General features: G+C 38.2%; 1 protein-coding gene across 2 annotated transcripts in view; it reads left to right on the top strand.

Annotated features, from left to right (window-relative positions):
- Positions 1-23,273, top strand: part of CCNI (cyclin I) — a 35,033-nt gene extending 11,760 nt beyond the window's left edge. For both annotated transcript variants that reach the window (XM_027971122.2, XM_027971121.3), the window contains 5 exons: positions 9,918-10,046; positions 12,863-12,937; positions 13,088-13,228; positions 13,812-14,042; positions 21,650-23,273. In XM_027971122.2, coding sequence (XP_027826923.1) covers positions 9,918-10,046; positions 12,863-12,937; positions 13,088-13,228; positions 13,812-14,042; positions 21,650-22,093 — 1,020 coding nt within the window. In that variant the 3' untranslated portion in view covers positions 22,094-23,273. The remainder of the gene's footprint in view (positions 1-9,917; positions 10,047-12,862; positions 12,938-13,087; positions 13,229-13,811; positions 14,043-21,649) is intronic.
- Positions 23,274-23,296: the final 23 nt, after the last annotated feature.

Raw genomic sequence — 23,296 nt, 5'->3', positions numbered from 1 at the left:
GCATTATTATTTATTATTTTTGGTTTAAGATCTCTTCATAGGGATTCATTTATCCATTCTGCTATTGATGGTCATTAGGGTCGTTTTTGTGTATATCTTTTGGTGAACACACTTGTACATTGCTGTTGAGTATATTCTTAGAGGTGGAATTGCTAGAACCTAGAATATGTGTATTCTCAGGTTTAGCAGATACCACCAATTGTATTACTTACCTGAGTTGTTACACCACTTTTACACCCCCTTTTTTTTTTCTACCCTTACAGCAGAGTATGAAAGTCCCAGGTTGCTCTGCATCCTTGTGAACCTTGATATTATCTGTCTTTTTCATTTTAGTTATTCTCGTGAGTGTGTTGTAGTGTCACTTTGGGTTTTAATTTGCATTTCCTGGGTAGCTAATGAAATTCAGCTTTTCATGTGCTAATTGGCCATTGACTATCTTTTTTGGTGAAATGTGTGTTCACATCTTTCACTTGGGTTCTGTTGATTTCCTTTTTAAATTGTTAGAAGTTTTTTGTTTTGCAGGCTCTGTGTATTATACATATCTTCAGCTCTGTATATGTTGACTTTTGATAAATAGAAGATCTTGATTTTTAATGACCAAATATCAGAAATTTTTTCCTTTTTGCTTAGTCCTTTTAAAGAAATGTTTGCCTCACCCGGAGTAATAATAGGAGTCAAGAATAATTTTTTTCTCCATTTAGAAAACCAGTACTATTGATTAGAAATACTGTTTGTGCCACTGCCCCATAATGTAGTTTTGTTATTAATGACTGACTGCTGTATATGAGTAAACACATTTGTGGGTCAGTTTCTTGCCTCTCTTCATTGATCTGTTCACGTCTCTTAAATACCACACTGCCTCAGTTATTGTAGCATAATAATGTCTTTGGTGGCATATACTTTGTTCTTTTTTTTTTTCTTAACAGTTGCCTTGGCTGTTTTGAGCCCTTTGCTCTTCTGTATGTATCAATACTTTTAATACACTTGCCAGTTTTCAAAAAACAAAAAAACTGTGGGGTTTTGGTTTTACTGAATCTGTAGATTGATTTGGGGAAGAATGAACATGTTTATAATAATCCATGAACATAAGAGTATTTCTCCATTTTTCTTTAAAGATGGTCTTCAGTTTCTTTTAATAATATTTGAGAATTTAGGTTTATTCCTGGGTATTTGAGACTTGTTGAGGCTATTACAAATGGTATCATTTTAAATTTTTTATGTGCTTGCTTCTATATGCTGGTAGATTTTTATATAGACCATACTAAATTAACTAAGTAGTTTGCAGAGTCTCTAGGATTTTCTGTGTATTATACGCTGTCATGTCAAATGTGAATAATCATGGTTTTATTTTGTTCTTTTTCAGTCCTTACAACTTTCTTTTCTCCCTGTTTTTCAGAATTAACCAGGGTTTCCAGAATACTGCTGAAGTCTCCATTTGAGGAGAAAGCTTTCAATATTTTACCATTAACTCTAGTAGTTCTATATATTTTTTAATCTTTATCAGATTAAGAAATTCTTTTCTCTGCCTTGGTTTGCTTGGAGTTTTTTTTTTTTATGAATAAGTGTTGAATTTTTATACATCATTGGATCTTATTAACATTTTGGCTAGGAGTCTTCCATCTAAGGTCATGGGTAAGATTGGTTTGTAATGCCTTTGTTAGATTCTCATGATAGAGTTATGCCGGCTTTGTAAAATGAGTTGGGAATTATTCCTGCTTTTTTTCCCCCAGTGCTCTCCATTTGTTTAAATTGATACTATTTCTTTCTTCAATGTTGGATGGTTTCGCTTCAAAGCCCCTGGAGCCTAGAGATTTATTTGTAGATAAGGTATTTACTAATTAGTCTAATATCTTTGGTCAGTATGAGGCTAATCAGGTCTTCATTTAAATGTTATCACCGTTTTACACGACTGAAGTGACAGCAGCAGCAGCAGTTTTGGTGAATTGTGTTTTTTAAGGAATTCATTTCATCTGCAGTTTCCAGTTATTTGTATAAAGTTACTCAAAGTATTCTCTCTTTAACATGCCCTTTTTTATTTGGCATGTGGTTTTTCTTGATCAGTCTTTCTAGAGGTCTGTCAGCCTTTCAGTTCTGTTGATTTTTCCCTATTGTACATTTTTTTTTTTAAGTTTTGCTCTTTTTCCATTATTTCTGTCTACTTTCTTTGTATAGTTTTCTGTTCTTTATCTTGAGATATAGATGCTTTATCTCAAGAGAAATGTTTTCTTTTTTAATTCATTTAGCACTATAAAGCATCGCTGTCTACTCTTGCTGAGTTTGTTGTTTAGATTTCATATCAGGTTCTTAATTTGAGTTGTTACATGTCTCAGTTCTAAAATTTCCCTTTTGGATTTTTTTAATAGATTTCATTTCTTTAGTGAACATTTTCATTTTCTCATCTGTCTTCCTCTCTATTTGTGTATCAAGTCCTTTTCTGATAATGCAAAGACCAAGATCTTTTTATTGTCCCCCTTTTTTTTCTCCCTTGTTTTTGATTACTTGGTTCTTTGTCTTGTTATGCCTGGTTATTTTTGACTGGTTGCTGAACATCATGAGAAATTGTAGAGGCTCTAGATGTTTTTTTTCTGCAGGAGGGCTCAATCTTCCCAGTGGTGGGCAAACTGAAGAAGCAGCTTGAATCCGTTGAAGGACTATGCTGATGGGAGGCTGGGTTGCTGTTGAGGATAGCTTCGTCTATTTCTGGTTGTCCCCAACTTTAGAGAGTAGCCCAGGATCCCAGCTGAAAGCTTAGAGTGTTTACTAGTGCCCTCATTCCTGGAAGGGCGCTACACTCTTCCCAGAGTTCATTCTTACTTTTCAGAGACTTTCTGCTTAGCCACTTAGATCCTTGTCCTTCCCAACTTCAGAATTTCATTCAGAAAATTAAGAGGAAAATCAGCTGAGTGTCACATTCAGATCTCTGACCCTCCCTCTTCCTGCTAGGTTCTTGGCTGTTCAAGTCACCAAATTTTAACTCTTGCCTTGTAAGACTCCCCAAAACGCTGTTGGTTTCTTTGCTCATACTTTACACCTCTTGCCATACTCACAAGATGGGCAGATGCCTGAAAGGGGAAGCTATGCAGACTCATCTCTATTCGTTGCCTCCTCTCTGGAATCTCGGCTCCGCAAGGCCTGACTGTCCTAGCAGTTCTGATGCCTTTCTGTCACTGTTAGGGGCCTTTCTAGTTGTTTTCGGCTAGAGTGTAGGTTTGCTGCTCCCTACTCAGTCATAGCCAAAAGCAGTAAGGTGATTTTTTGAAAAAGTATTGAACAGTTGTGACAGGAGATGATGTGGGAGCACAGGAAAGTACTCAGCCCGATTTGAGTCATCAGGAAAAGTGTCTGGGAGGGAGTGATGGCTGAAAAAGCTCTTAAAGGAGAAATAAAAAAGCAAGTAAAGAGCAAGAAGTGTGTTTCAACCAGAGGGAAGCAGTGATATAAAATAGCGTTACAGGAGCAAGGAAGAAACCATAAATAGAAGTACTGCTCTTCTGCATTTTAAGGCAGAAAGGGATGGAAGGTGAGTGAAACTGGAGAGGTAGGTCAGAGAGGGATTTGCATGCCCTGCCTGGGGGATTACATTTCATCTTTTAGGTAGAGACAGAATTTGTGTTTTAATAATCAGAATAGCAGAAAGCTCTGTGTTTTACCATGTTGAATCAAACCATTATAAATTCTCTTTGGGATTAGTTGTTCAACCACTATACTGAATTCTCTTAACCCTATTTGAGCAATCCGTATAAGAGAAAACAGATCTCTTGATCAGGAAATATGAGTGAGTCTTTGTAAACTTATCTTCTGTGGGGATTTTTTGCTTTCTGTTAGTTTTGGCTAGTAATGATAATACTAGCCATGCGAGAATGCTTTCTTGGCTCCATTCTCAGATTTTTTAATACAAAGTATGTTAAAGTCCAAAGAGTGTCATGTTTTCTTTCATAATTATTTGCATTATAATTGGTTTGAAAGAACTATTTATAAGTAACAGTTTGTAAATTTGTTTCTTCTGGCATCACAAAGCACTAGATATCCGTAGAGGAAGGAAAAGGGCAAAACTAACATTTAACTGCTGTTTGCATTCTATGTGTTTCACACAAGTTAAATCACTTAGTTGTAGTATGTAAATCTCTAGCTGTGTTCCCACGTGTTATACCTCTCGTTACAGCGCATTATGTCCTCCTTTTGTGAGACTTCTTACAGTTATATGTTTGTGTTATTTGTTTAATGTCAAACACGTTATGTAATGTAATCTGTTACTTAGGGATTTTGCCCCCCTATATCCAACCTGAAGGTATTGAATTAATGCTGTTTTTGCTCCTTATTGCTCTTCTAGATCATTGTTCTTTCACTTCCCTAAAAGCCTACCCACTTTCATCAGATTGTATCACCATCTGCCTCTCCTTGTATTATTTCATTGTCATTGAATTGTTCAGATGGCTTAATTAACATTGGTTTTGGTTTTTTTTTTTTGGCGTTTTTAGATAAAAGCTACCCTTTGTAGAAATTTAATTTCTCTTGAATGTTTAATTGTCTCCATCTAAAAGTTTTGTGGCTGCTTCAGTTGGTTCTCAGGGACCTTTAGGGGCTCCTGGTCCGGCTCTTAAAAGTAACACCTCACGGCTCTGTGGAGAATGGAATATTTTAAAACCAGTACCCAGGGGCTAGCTGTAGGGCTGTGTCTATTTCTTCCTACCTCTAGAGAAGCCATAGATCCAGATAGTATTTTGATGACTCTTTCAGACTCCTTCTGTGAGAGTGAGGATCCATCTGCTGGCTTTAATATCCTGGCTGTAAATAACCTAACTCCAGGTTCCTCTGTCAAGTTGGAAAGTAGTCTCTTTAGGACATTGTTTTCCTGTTACCCCGTATACCCCAAGCATTTCAAGCCCACAGCTTCAGTTCCATGAGCAACTTTATTCTTTTCGATTCATTGAATTGTATCACTAGTTGTCAGAGTATCTGTTCTAGCAGTCTTTTCCATCCACCTTGATTTTTATTTGCAAATCTGAGGAGCTTAATACTAGGTTATTGTGTTGACATTAGTCCTGTTGACATTAGTTGACTCCAGGCTGACATCAGTCTTGTCCTTCAGAGTAAAGTTCACAGGTTTAAAATACTTAGTACTTTTCCTTGCCTTGCAAGTGATCACCCCCTGCCCTCACTCTTAAGATACAAGGTAATTGCTGTCTTCTCTCAGAGCCTTTTGTCCTGTTCCCACACTGGGCCAGGCGCCCTTCCAGTGTTCCCCCTCACCCTGTGCATACCTCTGCTCTCATCTTACTGTGTTTTATTAATGATTTCTGATTATTTGCCTCATCATGAGGCTTTGCTTTAAAGTTTAAACAGTGAGATTGTCATTCTTCATTGTATTCCCATAACTAAGTTAAATGCCTTGAGTATCAGATGTTTTCAAATTATTGTTCATAGTCTTAACACCAGTTTGGTGGTGAGATATTAATATAAAAGGTTGTAAACCATCTTTGTCTCATTTTCTTGTCAGTATTTCTTGTGTAGTATTCTGGAGTCAGTTTTTATATAACAAAAGGAATTGACCAGGAGGCAAATATATATGGCAGTTAACCATCATAAATACCAGTGATAACTGAGTATAGAGCTAAATATAAAAGTTATGTATGCGTGATTAGTTGGTTTGGCCACAAAGAAATACTTTACTTTTTGGGCCAAAGCTGAAAATTGACAGAAAGAGGAGTTGAAATAAAGGAAACTGGCCAGTGCAATATCAGAGGCTACGAGGAGCGCCTGGCACTGTTCCTTGCAACGCTAAAGAAAACCAAGAGGAAGGAGAGAAGAAATTCTAGCTGAAATGCCTATTTGAGAAGACCCACCGTCAAGATGTACAGCCTTTCATACTTTAATAACTCTTAATGCACCTCTCTGTGATAGAGGAATTAATTTCATAAAGTTGACTCTGAGTGATCAGGAAAAAGGTTTAAGCTGTGGTCTCTATACTTTCTGAGGAATGAGATAAATAATATATTCTTAAAGAGATTTCCATCCACAGTGGTTATGATGGTGAATCCTGCAGTACTCAGGTTAAACCTTTACTTGTCTGGAACCCTCACATTGAAAATGGTCTTTTCCGCTAATCACGGAGGCATTTCTGTACTTTTTTGTGTTTATCTGACAGCAGTGCTTACCCACCCTAGTGTTCTTGCCTGCAGAGTCCCAGGGACCGGGAGCCTGGTGGCTGCCATCTATGGGGTCGCCCAGAGTTGGACACGACTGATGCGACTTAGCAGCAGCAGCAGTACTTACATATATCTGTTCCATTTATTAGTAGTAAATTAAGTATTACTAGGTTGTTTTGTTTTTTATGGTTCCTGTAAAACTGAAGAGTAAATAAATATTGCTTTAAAGTATGTACCTTTTGAAAATTAAGCCTAAACCCAAAACTTAATATGTAGGAAGATTAAAATGATAATAATCAGTGTTTGTGTAGTAATCTCTAATGATAAATTCAGATTAATTTCCCCTTCAGTATCCTTTCATCTTTAAATGTATATTCATCTTTTGTCCCTAGTATCTTTCATTTATTCCTGTTCAGTTTAGTTTTGTTTTTAATGGATTGTCAATCTGTTACATGGCCCATTTAAGATAGCTTAATGTCTGTTTGCTGCCTTAGAAAGAAATTCTCTTATTCTTACTAAATTTCTTATTCTCAGGAATTGAGAAAACTTAATTCCAAAATTACTATTAGTTTGTAACAGTGTTACCTAAACTTTAAAACCTTAATTTGATTATATAGATTTGTGGTGTGATGACATTGTGAAGATTTTATTTAATAAATAAGAGAATATTGGACATTGATATTAAATGCTGTAACTAGTACACCACAGTTCAAAAGAATCAATTCTTAGGTGCTCAGCCTTCTTTATGGTCCTACTCTTACATTCATATATGACCACTGAAAAAACCTTAGCTTTGACTATACGGACCTTTGTTGGCAAAGTAATGTCTCTCCTTATTAATATGCTATCTAAGTTGGTCATAGCTTTTCTTCCAAGGAGCAGGCATCTTTTAATTTCATGGCTGCAGTCACCATCTGCAGTGATTTTGCAGCCCAAGAAAATAGTCTGTCACTGTTTTCATTGTTTCCCCATCTATTTGCCATGAAGTGATGAATCCGGATACCATAATCTTAGTTTGTTAAATGTTGAGTTTTAAGCCAACTTTTTCACTCTCTCGCTTTCATCAAGAGGCTCTTCATTTCCTCTTTGCTTTCTGCCATTAGGGTGGTGTCTTCCGCATATCTGAGGTTATTGATATTTCTCCTGGCAGTTTTGATTCTAGCCTGACATTTCACATGATGTACTCTGCATATAAGTTAAATAAACAGGGTGACAGTAGCCTTGACGTTCTCCTTTCCCAATTTGGAACCGTTGTTCCATATCCAGTTCTAACTGCTGCTTCTTGACCTGCATACAGTTTTCCCAGGAGGGGTATATGGTGGTCTGGTATTCCCATCTCTTGAAGAATTTTCCACAGTTTGTTGTGATCCACACAGTCAAAGACTTTGGCATAGTCAATGAAGCAAAAGTTAGGTGTTCTGGAATTCTCTTGCTGTTTCTATGATCCAGTGGATGTTGGCAATTTGATCTCTGGTTCCTCTGCCATTTTTAAATCCAGCTTGAACATCTGGAACTTCTCAGTTCACATAACTGTTGAACCCTAGCTTGGAGAATTTTGAGCATTACTTTGATAGCATATGAAATGAGTGCAATTGTGCAGTAGTTTGAACATTCTTTGGCATTGCCTTTGGGATTGGAGTGAAAACTGACCTTTTCCAGTCCTGTGGCCACTGCTGAGTTTTCCAAATTTGCTGGCATATTGAGTGCAACACTTTCACAGCAGCATCTTTTAGGATTTGAAATGGCTCAGGTGGAATTCCATCACCTCCACTAGCTTTGTTCATAGTGATGCTTCCTAAGGCCCACTTAACTTTGCACTCCAAGATGTCTTGCTCTAGGTGAGATCATACCATTGTGATTATCTGGGTCGTGAAGATCTTTTTTATATAGTTCTTCTGTGTATTCTTGCCACCGCTTAATATCTTCTGCTTCTGTTAGTTCCATACCATTTCTGCCCTTTATTTTGCTCATCTCTATAGACTTGTGTACTCTGAACATTACATATAAACATGATCATATAATACATGGCCTGTTGTGACTGTCTTCTTTCAGTTAACATATTGTTTTCAAGGGTCTTCCATGTTATGGCATGTCTGTACTTCATTCTGTTTTTTTTTTTTAAAGTATGTATTTAATTTGACTGCTCCAGGTCTCAGGTGTAGCATGTGGGATCTAGTTCCCTGACCAGGAATTGAACTTAGGCTCTTGCACTGGGAGCTCAACGTCTTAGCCACTGGACTACCAGGAAAATCCCAGCACTTCATTCTTTTCCGTTGATGAGTAACATTTCATTGTATGGATATATCACACTTTATTTATATCCATTCATCAGTTGATGGGCATTTGGGTTGTTTCTGCCTCTTAACTATTGTGAATAGTTACTGCTGTAAATGTTAGTGTACAAATACTTGTGAACATTAGTGTACAAATACTTGTTTGAATGCTTGTTTTAAAAACTTTTTGGTATATTCCCAGGAGTGGAATTGCTGGGTCATATGATAATTCTGTGTTTATACTTCTGAGGAGCTACTAGATTGTTTTCTGAAGTAACCGTACTATCTTTCATTCTTACTTGGTGAATGAATGAGGGTTCTAATTTCTCTATATCCTTGCCAGAATTTGTTGTTATTAATTTTTTTATTGTAGTCATTTTTGTGGGTGAGAGGAGATACTGCCTTTTGATTTTGATTTGCATTTCCCTGATATGTAATAATATTGAGCATCTTTTCAAGTGCTCATTGGCGAATTGTGTATTTTCTTTGAAGAAATATCTATTTAGACCCTTAGCTCATTTTACAATTTGGTTTCTGTCTCTGTTAAACTCTCAGGAGTCTTTGCATATTCTAGATATAAGTACCTAATTGGATATATGATTTGCAAACATTTTCTTCATTTTGTGAGGAACCATTTCACTCTTCCCATCGTTTACATATTGTTTGCTTTTGAAATGCTGAAGATCAATAAAGATGTTTGCTTAGTTATGACTCTGACAGTAACTAAGTCAACTTTGTACTCCATAGCCAAGTTCTACGAGTTTTATATTTTCTATAGTTATATTGGAATGACTTAAATGATAGATTGAGAAAAGAAGTACTTGGGACATTTTTAATTCTCTGATTTCACATTTAAAAAGAGCAGTGCTTCATTTACTTTAAAAACTGTGTGAATGACTCATTTATTTATTTACCAAAGTAGCGGAAGGGTATATTTGTAAAGTAATTTAAAGTGAGCTGTCTCGGGTATCAACTTTGGGGTGATACCTTTTGTTTGCTGGTTGAGATATTTATTACTGTGTTATATCAGCATGGGGTTCTTAACTGGGGCCAGTTTTGCTCACCAGGCGACATTTGGAAATGTCTGGAGATATTTAGGTTGTTCTACTGGAGAAGTATCTAGCATCTACTTAGCTTCGCTGGTGGCTCAGAATCCACCTGCAGTGCAGGAGACCTGGGTTGGGAAGATCCCCTGGAGGAGGGCATGGCAGCCCACTCCAGAATTCTTGCCTGGAGAATCCCATGGACAGAGGAGCCTGGCTGGCTACAGAGAGTCAGACACGACTGAGCGGCTAAGCACAGCACAGCAACTAATACATAAGGTTTTATCTTCCTTTATCTCAAGTTTGTTAGATTTTGAATAAACTTAAAAACATTTTCTAACACGTAAACACATATTCCATAACATTTGCTAACCTTTTATAAGTGAGAATTGCAAGTATATCTTGATGATAACTTGAAACTTGTCCTCTTTTATTTTTTAATTGTTCCCTTATAGAATGTTTCTCCATCCCAGAGAGATGAAGTGATTCAGTGGCTGGCCAAACTCAAGTACCAATTCAACCTTTACCCAGAAACATTTGCTCTGGCTAGCAGTCTTTTGGACAGGTTCTTAGCTACTGTAAAGGTAAATATTCTGGAATATGCTTACATACAACTTCTGTTTTAATGGTTTATATGCTGCACCAGGGGCAATTAGTAAAATATTCTACAAGGTGGAAAGGAATGGAAAACCTTCTTAATATATATATCTGTAAGAAGACATGATGTCTTCTGTTATTGCTTTAAGTCTTCAGAAATGTTTCCGATTATATTCTGTAATTTTTTTTTGTCTGTAAGTATTCATAGCTTATACCTAACCAATGAAATTTTTTCTCTCTTTCTTTTAGTGCAAACCATATAGCATTGGTAGAAAGTTTAGTCATCTTTTTAACACATTGAATACTAGTTGTGAACAGTGAATCAGACTAGAAAAGTATAATAAGCCTATTGCATATTTTTCTGTCACTACTTATTTATTAAATCTCTTTTTTGTCGTTTTCTGAACAGCATATAAGTACTTTCTAGCAGCATACATTTGGAGTATAACAAGATGAAAACTGAACTGTTATACATAACTTTGGTGTTTTTTTGTTCAATGGCAGCATTATAGATAAGTTTTATGTTATCCCTATTGGTATAATATATCATTGGTTATATGATGTGAAATCAGTCATGGGAGGCCCTTAGCAGATTTAAAGCAGAAAGTCAACATTTATTCAATAGCAAGACATGAAACAAAAAGGCAATTCAGTTATTTGTATCCCTAGGAATATATATGTTGTAGGAACTATGAGTTCAGTGCTTAGGGTACTGTATTTTTTGTTATTTGGTATAACAAATAGAAGCCAAAGAATTATGGAGTGGAAGAATTTGGATGGCCACTCAGTTACCTTTTTATGTTTCAAACTTCTACTTTTGAGAGACTTAAGTTATGATGACCCTAATTGCCTGAAGTCTGGGTTAACTGAGATGCCAACAGTTATTTCAGCATCAAGCCCTCCTCCCCTCTCTCTGTTCCCCTACTCTAGCTAAGCTCCCTTTCACAGAGAAAGATACCATGGGTCCTGATGTTACTAGCATCAGATGCTTACTTAGAGATGGCTAATCTATATTGAAACAGTTCATTTAAAATGTATTCATAGTTTCAAGGTGCTTAAAGCAGGTCATAAAAGGGTTGCAACAAGAATGGAACCTCAAGTCCAGCTGTGCAGAAAAAGGTGCTATGAACTTTAAAAGGACAGACCCTGAGCCCTATCCCAGACCTACTAAATCTGAATCTCTAGTAGGTGAAAGCTGGACATTTTTATTTAAATAAAGAAACTACATAGATGATTCTGATGTACATCCAGGATTGAAAATTACTGTTTGTTTAAACAAACAAACAAAAAACCCACATATTTTCTGTTGCGGTTCTTTATAGTACTAAGTTTATTATTGGTGCCCTTGATTTGGGGATTTCATTGCCTACCCAGAGTTACTAACTGTTGGACTGTCTGTAATGAACTCTGATTTCCTTAAGGATATGGGCTTGATATGTTGTTACACATGGAGAAATAAGAGAACCTTAAAAACTGTCAGAGCCACAAGATCTGACTTCACTTTCTGGATCATTTGTGGTATCTCTGTTAACCTCTGAGACTGTTTTCTCATCTGTAAAGCAAGATATAACATTTATGGCAATGCTTTCTAAACCATAATATTCTGATTAATATTAATGATTACTTTAAAATATTGATAGAATTGAACTGGCTTTTATTTCTCATATGGGCTTCCTTGGTGGTTCAAATGGTGAAGAGTCTGCTTGCAATGCAGGAGACCTGGGTTCGATCCCAGGTCGAGAAGATGCCATAGAGAAGGGAATGGCAACCCACTCCAGTATTCTTCCCTGGAGAATTCCATGGACAGAGTATCCTGGTGGACTGTACAGTCCATGGGGTGCAAAGAGTCAGAGTGACTGAGCAACTAACCCTTTATTTCTTACTCAGGAAGAGGGATGGAAGATTCCTAGACTATGCCCCTTGCACTGAGGCATTGGTTGTTGGCTGGCCTATTTATTAAATAATTAATGAAGGCTAAACTATCATGATATTCATTTGGCCACACCACACAGCTGTGGGATCTTAGTACCCCAACCAGGGGTTGAACCCAGGACATGGCAGTGAAGGCTCCAAATCCTAATCACCGGACCTCCAGGAAAATCCCTGTCCTGATTATTTAAAACTGGATTGGCAAACTCTTACTCTGCCAGTAGGGTAGAAAGTTATTATAGATAAGAAAAACAGGCAAACTCGAACCCTCCTAAGGGTGTCAAATCCAAGATTGATTTTCCCCACCTTGATTGATTCTGTATATATTTAGGAGCCTTTCATTCTTATCATGGATTTGAATTTATAATTTTTTGGGTAAACGTTTAATTAGAAAATTTAATTTGCTAGCATGCTGTCACTTTGTAAAGTATGTAAAATATATTAATAGCCTTCATTTTATATTCCTTTCTTAATTCCCCTAATACCTCGTATGTTAATCTTAACTGATACAACAGATAAAGAGAACAAAACCAGCTTTAAAAATACACAAATATATTTTTAATTGGGGGAATTTTATAAGTAAAAAAAAGTCTTCTAAAATCAAGCTCACCTCTGATGGATAGAAATTAGCTTTGGCTAACTAGCATCGGTTGAACTTGGAAGAGAATGATCTTAATATTTCCGTAGAGTGTGTAATATGGCTAGGGTTATAAGTTATCTCTGATCCTAGAAAGCAGTGAATGAGAGCCAGATTAATTTGAATTCCACAGGGTTGTGTGCATACTTGCCTCGTCTGCATATCTAGTTTCAAAAAATAAACTCTTAACTTTTTGACAAATCACTGAAGTTGCTTTTTCTCTCATCCTTGTTTTAGGCCCACCCAAAATACCTGAGTTGTATTGCAATCAGCTGTTTTTTCCTGGCTGCCAAGACTGTTGAGGAAGATGAGGTAACTATTTTCAAGATTAGTCATGTCTCTTTGTTGAAAGTTTTATCCGTTGATTAGCTTGTTTAGTGTTTACCAAAACAAAAACTGAAAAAATGAGTTAATTTTTTTCTGTCCTGCCCTCCCTGCCTCCTCCCCTTTTGCTTTGTGTAGAGAATCCCAGTCCTGAAGGTGTTGGCAAGAGACAGTTTCTGTGGCTGTTCTTCATCTGAAATTCTGCGGATGGAGAGAATTATTCTGGATAAGTTGAATTGGGATCTTCACACAGCCACACCATTGGACTTTCTTCACATTGTAAGTTCACCTGAAGTCTTTCAATTTCCTACTTGAGTATATAGTCCTGTTTTAGTAACTTGAAAAGTAGATTGCCTGCTCTTTTGGCGGGGACGGGGAGCTGCATTGAGTCTTTGTTGTTGCTCCAGCTTTTCTCTAGTTTTGGGGAGCAGGGGCTATGGAGCGTGTGGGCTCAGTAGTTGTGGCTCCTGGGCTCTAGAGCTCAGGCTCAATAGTTCTGCTGCACGGGCTTAGTTGCTTTTACAGCATGTGGGATCTTCCCAGATCAGAGATCAAACCCATGTCTCCTGCATTGGCAGGCAGATTCTTCACCCCTGAGCCACCAGCAAAGTCCTTTTTTTTGTTGTTGTTGTTCTGATTTTTAGGAAAAGGAAAATTACTGCAAATTATTTTCCTTTTTAGGAAAAGAAAAAATTGGAAATTAAGATATATGTCAAATCATTGAAGCTAAAATTGCCAACTTAGAAACTGAGTAATACCTGAGGAGGTTACATCAACTTCTGTACATAGCTTATCTAGACATTTAAGTAACTAGAATGATGTTCTTGTGATTTAATTTTCATTTTTCTTTTTTTTTTTCTAGTTCCATGCCATTGCAGTGTCAATTAGGCCTCAGTTACTTTTCAGTTTGCCCAGTATGAGCCCATCTCAACATTTGGCATTCCTTACCAAGCAATTACTTCACTGTATGGCCTGCAGCCAACTTCTGCAGTTCAAAGGATCCATGCTTGCCCTGGCGATGGTTAGTCTGGAAATGGAGAAACTCATTCCTGATTGGCTTCCTCTTACAATTGAACTGCTTCAGAAAGCACAGGTAGGTGTCAGTCTAATTAAATGGCATTCAATTGTCTCTTACTGGGAAAACAGGGTTAGCAGATAGTTATAAAACTAAGAGATATTTTAATCTTGTAATGGCAGTTCATTTTTAAGGCCAGACAGAGTATTTTTACACACTTTAAATGTATAGGTTAGATGTCTTTTTTTCTCTTTTAAAGCCTAGACAGTATTTTCTCGATTCTTTTCATCCCTCCTTCTAGGTGGTGGTGGTGGTTGTTTAGTCAGTAAGTCGTGTCCAGCTTCTTTGCAACCCCATGGATTGCAGCACCAGGCTTTCCTGTCCTTCACTATCTCCTGGAGTTTGCTCAGAATTCATGTCCACTGGGTCGGTGATGCTGTCTAACCATCTAACCTTCTAGGTTGCTGAAAATCTTAATCTTAAAAGGTTACTAAGATTCTTGCTAATATAGTCCATTGGTTTTGTATGAAGAACCTTCTTACCTATTAGGTTTCATTACAGTACTTCTGTAGTTAACTCATTTTTTAAAAAGATAAGGCAAAACCATAAACTGTAAGAAGTTGCCTTTTAGACAAGCAGATAATTTATTGTTGGCTAGAGAAGGAAGTATTTGGCAAATAGAAAGTATATTCCTGAAGTTCCAGGACTTTCTGAAGTAGTTGCCTAAGGTTGGTGAGTAGCTTTATCTGCAAATTGATATAAAATGTTTGAGGTTGGTTAAATTTTTATCAACCATCTATATAAAAACTAAAAATTTAGTGGAAAAAATTCTCATTCAAATGAAAATTTGAAATTCAAATGAAAAGTTAGTAATGGTTACTCTGTTAGCAACTATTTGGAGAGGATGCGTACTGGTTCTGTTCATGGCACTAAATGGAACCTGAGTTTAGGTCTGCTGCAAACAATACCCCTTAACCAAATGAGTCCAAATAAGACTTACGAGCCTACTTTCCCTTTTATATGTCCCTGTTTATTCTCACTTGGCAGTAGTTATTCTGATTTGTTTTATTAAATTTTATTTAGAGAAGAGACTCCTAAATTCTGAGCTTAAAAACATTATGTAATATAAAAACCAACTTCAGCAAACAGCTGCAGTCTTTGAGCTGATAAAACTTATTAAAGAATTCTATAAAAGAAAAATGAGAATAATACTTGAATTTGATATTTTGTGGGACAATTAGAGTTGATAGATACAAGCCGTAAAAGCTAACAGACCAAAAAAAAAGTTAGCAGACATATAAAATATACTTCAGGGCAGCCTCTCAGCTCTGAGAATTTCATGCTTTAATTTGTGAGCAGAGAAGGGCTGTCTTTTCATAAAAAGAACGATGATAATAGAGCAATATATAAACTAAAGCTATATTCCTCTTAGATGTGTTTTATTCTGTTTTAGCATAGCCCAGCTTGCTTTCCTTCCCTGGGACACATGATGTTAGTGTAATACAGGCTATTTCTCCATACAAGGAGATACTTCCTTTTACTTGCATTTGTTAGATTGAAATAATTGAGAAATGTTTTTTTTCTATTGAAATAATGCTATAATGAAAATAAACCCTGGGAGATAGTTGCTATTTAGTGAGAATTTTTAGAAACTAACATCAAAAACTACCACTTCAGGGAACAGTGTGACACAGAGCACTTACTTTGCCTACCTTGAATGTTGGATAAGGAAGTTGAATGTTAATCATTTACATTAGACTGTGGAAGTGGGGGAAGGGACATTAAGAGAACCTCCTACATTTTTCATCTTTATTGGAATGAAGGACATATCTCTAAATGCCTCCATGACTTTGTCTCTGTGCCTATTTCCAAGTTAGTGCAGAGAAAATTTGCTATATGAAGAGTTACTAGCACTGAGAAAGGACAAGCTTTGAACCGTAAATAAGAATATTGTAAATAGCATGTATATTCTGTAGCTTATTATAAGCTTGGAACTTGAAGGAACCTTCTTAAAAATCAGATCATTCAACTCCTTATTTTATAGCTGCAGCCTAGAGAACTTGGGACTTTTCTCAGAGACACACAAAACTTAGTAGTAAAGAAAACTGGAAAAAACCCAGTGCTTTACCCATACCGTAAAAATTTTGAAGATTGTAGTCCAGTGGTTTTCAGAGTTTTCTTTAGAAATAGAATTCTTCGTCACCCCCCTCCCCCTAAATCTTATACACGCACAGTCCCCAAATCCTAAGTAGTAAAGTATTACTTTGTAATATGTGTTTGGGCCAGAAGCCTTATCAGATGCAGTCCTATTCAACATGGCCTCTCTCTTTCATAAGCTGTTTGGACATGGTCTGAAAACCACTGTTCCATTTTCTTATATATGTATATAGTTTTGTTACATTTATTGAGAAATTTATGGTCAAGGCATTGGGGATACAGTGATTCCAAAAAGTCTCTGCTCCATGTAGTAGTCAAGTTATAATGAAGAAGACAGTTAAAAACACACATAAGATCACAAAACTTCAGAGAGTTTGAGACTTGGTCTTTGCAATTCTCTGAAATCCTAGTGGCCCAACTCTGCTTAGTTGCTCAGTTGTCTCCAACTCTTTGCAGCCACATGGACTGTAGCCCGCCAGGCTCCTCTGTCCCTGGGATTCTCCAGGCAAGACTACTGGAGTGGGTAGTCATTGCCTTCTCCAGGCCCAAATATGAGTGGCTCCTTGTTCTTTAAGACTCCGTTATCTTTGCTAAGTTCGCCTCTGTTCACATAGGAACACCAAGTCTAGTATCTTTGTAATTAGACCTGTGACAAAGCCATAGTAACATCAGACACTCCTCCTGGATTTCTGGTTGTTGTATAGGAAGTTCTTACATCAGATTGGTAGGATGGTGCCGGAACTACTTGTGATGTGTTTCCCAGTGTTGTGGTTTGAGAGGACTGCTGTTGATCCATCACAGGCATCCATGCTGTGAGGGGCCCCATTGTCACCAGCTCTGCCTGTGTTCCCTCTGGACTTCAGACAAAGTACAGGGAGTGTTTCCTGGTTTGAAAGGCAAGCTTTCTCTTGTCTTTTCTAGTCCCCTCACCCCCACTCTGCTGCCTCATCACCACCCCTGTTACCTCTTGTGCTGCCTTTTGGTCATCATTCTGAGCTGGCTAACCCTCTTTCTTCTTACTCCTCTCATTGCTCTGTTTCTGTGCCTGTACTCATGTTCTCCTCTTTCTGATTGATGCAGTCTGCCTTGATTATCTCAGGATGTTAAATCTCCCCAGATTAGCGTGGTGGTCTTCCTGTCCGTAAAGCGATAAAGCATCTGCCTGCAATGCAGGAGACCCGGGTTTGATCCCTGGGTTGGGAAGACCCCTTGGAGAAGGAAATGGCAACCCACTCCAGTATTCTTGCCTGGAGAATCCCATGGACAGAGCCTGGCGGGCTACAGTCCACAGGATTGCAAAGAGTCGGACACGACTGAGCGACTTTACTTTAACTTCCTGTCCCTAACCAAGGTCCCTAGTCAAAGTATAAGTTTACCTCTGTGGTGTAGTGTAAGAGTATGGAGTTCAAGAAGCAGACCTTCCCCACCAGGGTCTTCTAGTCCTTGAAGGTGCCTCGAGTCTGACTCCTTATGGCTCTAGGTGTTTTCAGGGCTTTATGCTATCCACTGAACCTAATGGGTCCATCTGAATCAGTTACATCGTGCTATTCCGATCCCCCTTTTCCCATCAGTAACCTGTTCAGATGTCTGCTCTGTAAATGTTCAAGGCTATTTGCCTCACCTCCTTGGTAAGCTGAATTACAGTTCTGTTTGTTTTTCTAGCAAGGGATACTTTAAAATAGTTAGTATTTGAATTGAGGGAGATGGTCGTCTTGAAAAATAACAATAAATGTTCTCTTGACACTGTGCAACTAGAACATGTTCATTTTAAATCATTCTATGAGTTTCATTAGAGAACTTGTCTGGTGTCTCAAGTTGCAGTAATTCCAGTATATATGCTTGTTTTGTTTCCTCCACTGTAACTCAGCAAGGGCCATATTATTTTCTTAGAACAAACTCAGGTTGCAATAGAAGGAATTTATGTTGATGAATTATTTTGGACAGAGGATTTAGCTTGGGTAGACCATCATTAGATGGTCTGTGTGTGCTTTCGTGCTCAGTCGTGTCCAGCGCTTTCTGACCCCCTGGATATAGCCTGCCAAGCTCCTCTGTCTGTGGAACTTTCGAGGCAGTACTGAAGTCGGTTGCCATTTCCTACTCCAAGGGATCTTCCCCACCCAGGGATCAAACCTGCCTCTTGTGTTTCCTGCATGGGCAGGCAGATTCTTTACCACTGCACCACCTTGCGAAGCTTCATTAGATGGTATTAGTTTGCAAAACCTTCAGTGTCTTTCTAGCCCCATTTTCTGCCAGTCCTCACTAAATATAACTCCCTATTTACTTACTACTTCCACAGAGAAAGTTTTTAGTGACACAGTCTTCTTTTTACTTGAAAAACATGTTTTTCTTTAGGCTTCTTCTGTGATACTATGCCCAGTGACTAAGTTATTAGCATATTTGTGATATTTCTGTTTTTCTAGGCCATTAAGTGTCATTCATTTGTTGAAGAACAACATAATAAACTGGGTACTTACTTTTTAGAAATAATTTTTTTTACACTGTAGTCTTCTTTCCATGTCCCAATTCCTTTTTCTCTGTTACCTCTCTTTTGGAGGCTATTTGAAGAAGTGGGGTCCTGGCCTAGAGAACCAGGTGCCTTCAAGAACCCTGAAGCCCCACCCCTCTCCTGTGTGCTTTGTTCCACGGTCTTTGTTTTTGTGTTTTAATCTGGCTGCAGTAGGTCTTATTTGCAGCATGTGGGATCTACTTCCTTCACCAGGGATCGAACCCAGGCTTCTCCTGCATTGGGAGCACAGTCTTTTTAGCCACTGGACCACCAGGGAAGTCCCATTCCACTGTTTTTAGCATGGCTTAGCTGGTTTCACATCCCTGGGACATGATAAGCCTTAGCCTACAGTTATAATCTTGAAAGTTATTATATAACTTTTTTTAAGAGAAGAAAAGAAATTCTAATACTAGTTAATAATATCTTGCCTGTTAGGGTGTTAGCTAGAGCCTTTCTAACTAGGGGGAAAAATGGTGAACAAAATAGATGAAAAAAGGTCATTTTCATATATAGTTTCTGATAATTTCAGACACTGTTACATTTGTACATGATGACTAACACTAGCCTTTCATCTTTGTATACTTTGCTTGGTAACAGGTAATGAGTTTATTTTAGTGCATTTTATGATTATTTTAAAAATGTTTGGCCACACCACCCTGTGGCATGTGGGACCTTAGTTCCGCAACCAGGGACTAAATTGTCACCCCCTGCATTGGAAGGTGGAGTCTTAACACTAGACTGCAGGGGAAGTTCCAGCAAGGAGTATATTTAGAGATAAAAAATTTTGTCACCAAATATGTTCTTTCAGAGCATGTTATTTTCCTTTCTCTGTGGTGTTGCAAGTCATACTGTGTGCTACAGGGTTTTTTAGGTATGAATAAGAATTGGTTGAGAAATGTCCAAAGATACCTATATATAGAATACATAAGCCTGGAAAGTGATTGCTGGTAGTTAGTCAAGATAGACTTCCTGGAGGTGGTGGCAGTTAGCCAGACCTGGAAGGAATACATAATACAGTTTCAATATGAGGATGAGCAAGGGTAAAGTAAGAAAGGGCAAGATTTGTGCAGAGTAGAGAGCATATTTGTTTGACAGAGCACAAATTGGGATATTTTAGGAGGAAATATGGAGAAGGCAATGGCAGCCCACTCCGGTACTCTTGCCTGGAAAATCCCATGAATGGAGGAGCCTGGTGGGCTGCAGTCCAGGGGGTCGCTAGGAGTTGGGCATGAATGAGCGACGACTGACCGACTTCACTTCCACTTTTCACTTTCATGCATTGGAGAAGGAAATGGCAGCCCACTCCAGTGTTCTTCCCTGGAGAATCCCAGGGACGGGGGAGCCTGGTGGGCTGCCGTCTATGGGGTCACACAGTCAGACACGACTGAAGCGACTTAGCAGCAGCAGCAAGAGGAAATAAGACTGGAAAGGCTTCTAGGGTAAAGAATATGCCTGCCAGTGTGGGAGACTCAGGTTCAATCCTTGAGTCACAAAGATGCCCTGGAAAAGAAAATGGCAACCCACTCCAGTATTCTTGCCTGAAAAGTTCCGTGGACAGAGGCCTTGGGGCTACAGCTCATGGAGTTGCAAAGAGTTGGGACATGACTGAGCACACAGCTCACACAAGACAGGAAATGAAGGTTGGGTCAGATTGTGGAGAGCCTTCTTAATACCAAACTAAAGAAGTTAGATTATTTCTGGTAGGCACTTGGGGTGCTGAGGGATTAGATAGAGGAATTAATTTAAATTTGTGTTGTATAGGAATTTTGACTAAAGCTATAATTGAAGGGAAAGTAAGGCAGAAAGAGACTAATTATAATTAGACTCTCACAAGATTTTGAAGGCCTTCCATGTAGTCATTGGTGCTAGAAACTTAAGAAATAAAAATGAATATGATACAGTGGCTACCTCTTGGGATTTATAGTCTGTAGTAGAAAAGCATAAATGGTTAAATAAATTATTCTAATGGGCTTCCCCGGTCGGAGGTTGATACTAAAACAGATGATCCTGGGATTTGGGGTTTGGGAAGAATAAGGGAAGTCAGGGGTGGCTTCAAAAAGGACTGATACCTGAATTATCCTGAAGGATAAGAAGGAGTTAGTGAAACTTCCTAATTAAACAAAAATCTTAGCAAAAATGTTTTTTGCTAGTGCTGTCAAGCTTGCTGTTTGCTACAGAAATACAACTTATCAAAGGTTCTCATTTACTCTGTTTAAAAAAAAAACAAGTTGTTCAAAAATTCTTAGCCAGACAGCCTTCCCCTTCCTTTATTTAAATTTTTTCTTGCCTCTGGCTGCTTCTCTAAATTCTTAATGGATTTTGTTTATCTATACATTGAATGTGTTAGTCACTTAATTGTGACTGACTCTTTGCGACCCCATGAACTATAGCCCACCTGGCTCCTCTGTCCATGGGATTCTCCAGGCAAGAATACTGGAGTGGGTTGCCATTTCCTTCTCCAGGGGATTTCTTGGCCCAGAGATTGAACCTGGGTCTTCTGCACTGCAGGCGGATTGTTTACTGTTAAAGCCAAAAGCGAGTGTATGTATATGTGTGTGTGTCTGTGTATATAGACATACATATATAATACGTATCTTTATAATATATATATAAAAGGGAGTATATATATTAATATAGTTATCTGTATGTTGGTCTTCACTAAAGAAGTTGGAGGAGGCAGAGAGGGTGAGGTGAAAGGCCTTCTGGACAGGGGCGATAGCCTGAACAAAAAGCAGATGTTGGATATGTATCAGTGAAAAAAAGAATAATTCCTACTTTCATGAAGATGTCCAGCATATAATTGCAAATACAGAATTCAAGTTCCAAAGTGGTTTATATTATAAATACAGATCTGGACACACATTCTAAAAATGATGGGTTAGGCTGGAGGAATTAGATGAGTTGGAAGTCAGAGATGTGAGGAGAGAAGCCTTGGGGGGCAGGGGGCATGAGGAGAAAAAGTGGCTAGCAGAAATGACAGAGCCACCTCCATTGATTATTTCTTTTTTCTCGCCTGGCTCAGATGGATAGCTCCCAGCTGATCCACTGTCGGGAGCTTGTGGCACATCACCTTTCTACTCTGCAGTCTTCCCTGCCTCTAAATTCCGTTTATGTCTACCGTCCCCTCAAGCACACCCTGGTGACCTGTGACAGAGGAGTGTTCAGATTACACCCCTCCTCTGTCCCAGGCCCAGACTTCTCCAAGGACAACAGCAAACCAGAAGTGCCAGTCAGAGGTCCAGCAGCCTTCTGCCACCATCTCCCAGCTGCCAATGGGTGCAAGTATGCCTCTGCCAAACGCAAAGTGGAGGAAATGGAAGTGGACGACTTCTACGATGGGATCAAACGGCTCTATAATGAAGATAACGCTTCAGAAAGTGTGGGTTCTGTGTGTGGCACTGATGTATCACGGCAAGAGGGACAGGCTTCTCCTTGTCCACCTCTGCAGCCTGTTTCTGTCATGTAGCTGCAAGAGTTACCTTCAAGGGCAAACTAGGGTAGACGACTCTGGGGATGGGAGCATGGAAAACCAGGATAGGCTATGTAAGGTAAATATCTTTTCAGGCTGATTTGAAATGAGCCAGAGGAAAAAACCCAGTTGATTTGTATGACTAATTATAATTCAACAATATTTAAGCACTTAAAGACCAAAAAAAAAAGTCTAAAATTAAGATCAAAAAAATTTTAAGTAAAAAAATTCCTTTGTAGTATTTGTCAGTTCTACCCTTTTCTCTGCTAAAATGTAATGTGTAGATTACCTTGTGTCAGAAACTCAGTGTTTTTTTTTTAATTCCAAAATTCCTAGCTAGCAAACCTTTTCCCAGAACCCTGATTTAATTTTCCTCTTGCTTTTGCTTGCTTCTTTGAATACTAAATGAATTTTATGCATGTTGATCTATGGCCTGACTTCCGCTGATGAGGAAACCCTCAAAGTTTATTTTTAGCAATTTAGTGAACAGATTATTTCGGTGTGACAGCCATGTTTAATCCATGATTCGAATTCAAATTAATCTGGAAAAGGTACTTCAAAATTGCCCCATATGAATCAGGTGGTAAAAAGGACTCCTGTTACCGTTGTTGATTTTTGTCTCCTTTCAATTTCTATAGTTTGGAAATAAAATCATTTTCAGTTTTTGTTTATCTTAAATTGAAGCTTAAAAGTGGCACGTGATTAAGACACTCTTAGGTTTGCTGAAAGGATTTTTGACATTTGTATAAAAATTTGTGATAAAGACTGTATCCAGGTGCTCACTAAAGAAACATGTAACAGCTAAAGTTAGGTATTTTAAACTGCTCAGTTTACTCATTTATAATCAGCAGGAGAGACTCTAGATGTTGGGGCAGCTCTGTGATTGGGATCTGTAACATGTATTAATATTAACTGAATTCAGTACCCTAGTTTTTATGTTAAGCCATTAGGATTTTTCTTGATCAGTTAACCCCTGCCTCCCTAGCCTACCTGTATTTCTTGATCAGTTAATCCCCCTGCCTCCTTTGATGAGTTAACCCCCTGCCTCCCCAGCCTACCTGTATTTCTCTTAATGACTTCTGGATTCTGAGCTCCCTGTGCAGTCTGAAGAAGGAATTGCAGTCAGAACCATGTACTGATGATAAAAGCCACTGGTAGCAATAAATGTTGTCCTTAACCTTTTTATCTTTTTTTTCTGCT

The sequence above is a fragment of the Ovis aries genome, chromosome 6 (genome assembly GCF_016772045.2).
Source record: "Ovis aries strain OAR_USU_Benz2616 breed Rambouillet chromosome 6, ARS-UI_Ramb_v3.0, whole genome shotgun sequence".
NCBI classification, from domain to species: domain Eukaryota; kingdom Metazoa; phylum Chordata; class Mammalia; order Artiodactyla; family Bovidae; genus Ovis; species Ovis aries.
This window is presented reverse-complemented; position numbering and strand designations above follow the sequence as displayed.